The 1,969-nt window shown below is 42.1% G+C and overlaps 1 protein-coding gene across 1 annotated transcript in view; it reads left to right on the top strand.

Moving 5' to 3' along the window:
- Nucleotides 1–1,969, top strand: part of LOC107097773 (pregnancy zone protein-like) — a 45,689-nt gene that overhangs the window by 3,703 nt on the left and 40,017 nt on the right. The window contains exons 2-3 of the mRNA XM_015395056.1: nt 506–686; nt 1,174–1,330. Of these exons, the coding sequence (XP_015250542.1) occupies nt 506–686; nt 1,174–1,330 (338 nt within the window). The remainder of the gene's footprint in view (nt 1–505; nt 687–1,173; nt 1,331–1,969) is intronic.

Raw genomic sequence — 1,969 nt, 5'->3', positions numbered from 1 at the left:
GTATCGATATCGGTTATCGGCTACATGAGTTTTAAAATATCGGCATATCGGATATCGGCCAAAATCCCAATATCGTGTATCCCTAACATACATGCATAGGACAAGATCCACACATGCACAGCTTGATTCACCAAAATATTTCTGGTTCATAAACTATTATCAATTAAATTACAAAGTACCAGTGGTCTTTAAACTTCACTGCATTTGAGCGTAGTTTTTGAGACTCTCACAAAGCTCTCTTGTATAAGCCAATTACAAGAAAGTACTCCACGTTTTGTGCTTGTGTGGACTTGTCCTGTGCATGTCTGGATCAAATATGTGTATTTGTGAAAAATTAAGACTGATAGTTCCATATTTTTATTAAAATGAGATTTCATTAAGCTCGTTTAAAGGCAAGTTATGCAATACCTTGAAAAGAACTTTGCATTCAGTAAATGATCTTAGAGGATATGTGGAAAGTTTTCCAATAAACTGTCTTTTGTCTCTCTCTTTTCCTCCACTGCAGTAGCTATGCAGTGACTGTTAGCTCCCGTTTGACTGGAGGGAAACAGGACACAATGTGTGCTATCGTCCAAAACCCCACTGAAGGGCTCTCTCTGAACATCACTCTCACTGTGGACTCCATCCAAAACGTCATCCTGGAGAAAACCATCTCAGAGGATTTCACCAACTGCTTTAAGTTCCAGGTCTGGTTTCTCTTCTTTGCTGGTCCGTTTTCCTGCAGAACTAAAATAGAACTTATTGTTCGGAACATTTAATTCATCGGTGATGTTTCTAAACACAGTGTACTTGCCCCCCTCCATCGTCTAATTGTCCGTGTCACGGAATGCCGCCGATCTTGGCATCATTACGCGCCTCATTAGCCATAACTCAGGTTGCCATCAGCAGCGGGCCTCACTGGATGAATTCTTGGGTTTCTGTTCCACGTCTGTTTTGTAGCTTGCAGGCTTTGCTTGATTTTGAAGAGGAAACTACCAGGCTGCTTCTAGTCTAGTCTAAAACAAACACTCTTAAAGCTGATTTATACTCAGAAACCAGGTTGTCTGCATGTCTGCTGCAGTGAACCCAGATTTCTCTCCTGTTCTATATTTCTTTTATCAGTTGCATAAAATCCAAATAAAATTAATGAAGTTCAGACTGTAGTTTCTATGATTTTCTTTACTGGTGTTACAGGTCCCAGCAGTGCTGAGCAGGACGATAGCAAAGGTTGAGATCACGCTGCAGGGTAAAGGCGCTTCCCTGAGCAAGAAGACCGAAGTCGTCATTGAGCCGCCTGGTTTCATCCACATCGTGCAGACAGACAAACCCATCTACAAACCTGGACAAGTCGGTGAGCGTCTCGTCTCTCTGCCTGCTGGTTGTGTGGAAGCGCTGCAGCGTTCAGCTGGCTGCCAGGAATAGCAATGCTTCAGCTTTTGTCTCTGCGCTGCTTAGTAATTCAGCTGCTCCAGCACATTTTGGGATTATTTTACTGCATCTGCATAATGCTGAGCCATCAGTTAACAACTCTGGATGTTATTTCTAAATGCAAAAAGCTGCTGTTTCTTCAACACTTCTTATCTTAAGCTGTTTGGAGGAAGTTTAAACTTGACCCCATGATGGCATCAAACCGGTTATCTGAATTAGGGGGGGGGGGCTTTACCATTAGGCAATACTAGGCATGTTTACATTTATGGTTCATACAACTTTTCCTTATTTGTGCACCTTAATTATGTTCTTGATATAAATCCTTTCACTAAAATGCCATCAAAACGCTTATAATATTAAGTGTGTCTCAGCCCCCCCCTTCAGCATCCACCATATTGGATCAGTCCATTTGCTGCACATGTTCAGAAAGGTCCAAACAGACAGCAGCAAACCATTTGAAAACAAACCATGCAAAGAGCAGTGTTGCCAACTTAGCGCTTTAACCGCTATATTTCGCCACGTTTCAGACCCCCCTAGTACGTTGATTTCTAAAAAGCTCCTA

The sequence above is a fragment of the Cyprinodon variegatus genome, unplaced genomic scaffold (genome assembly GCF_000732505.1).
Source record: "Cyprinodon variegatus isolate N-32 unplaced genomic scaffold, C_variegatus-1.0 Scaffold723, whole genome shotgun sequence".
NCBI lineage: Eukaryota > Metazoa > Chordata > Actinopteri > Cyprinodontiformes > Cyprinodontidae > Cyprinodon > Cyprinodon variegatus.
Note: the sequence above shows the minus strand (reverse complement) of the source record. Positions and strands in the feature narration are given on the sequence as shown.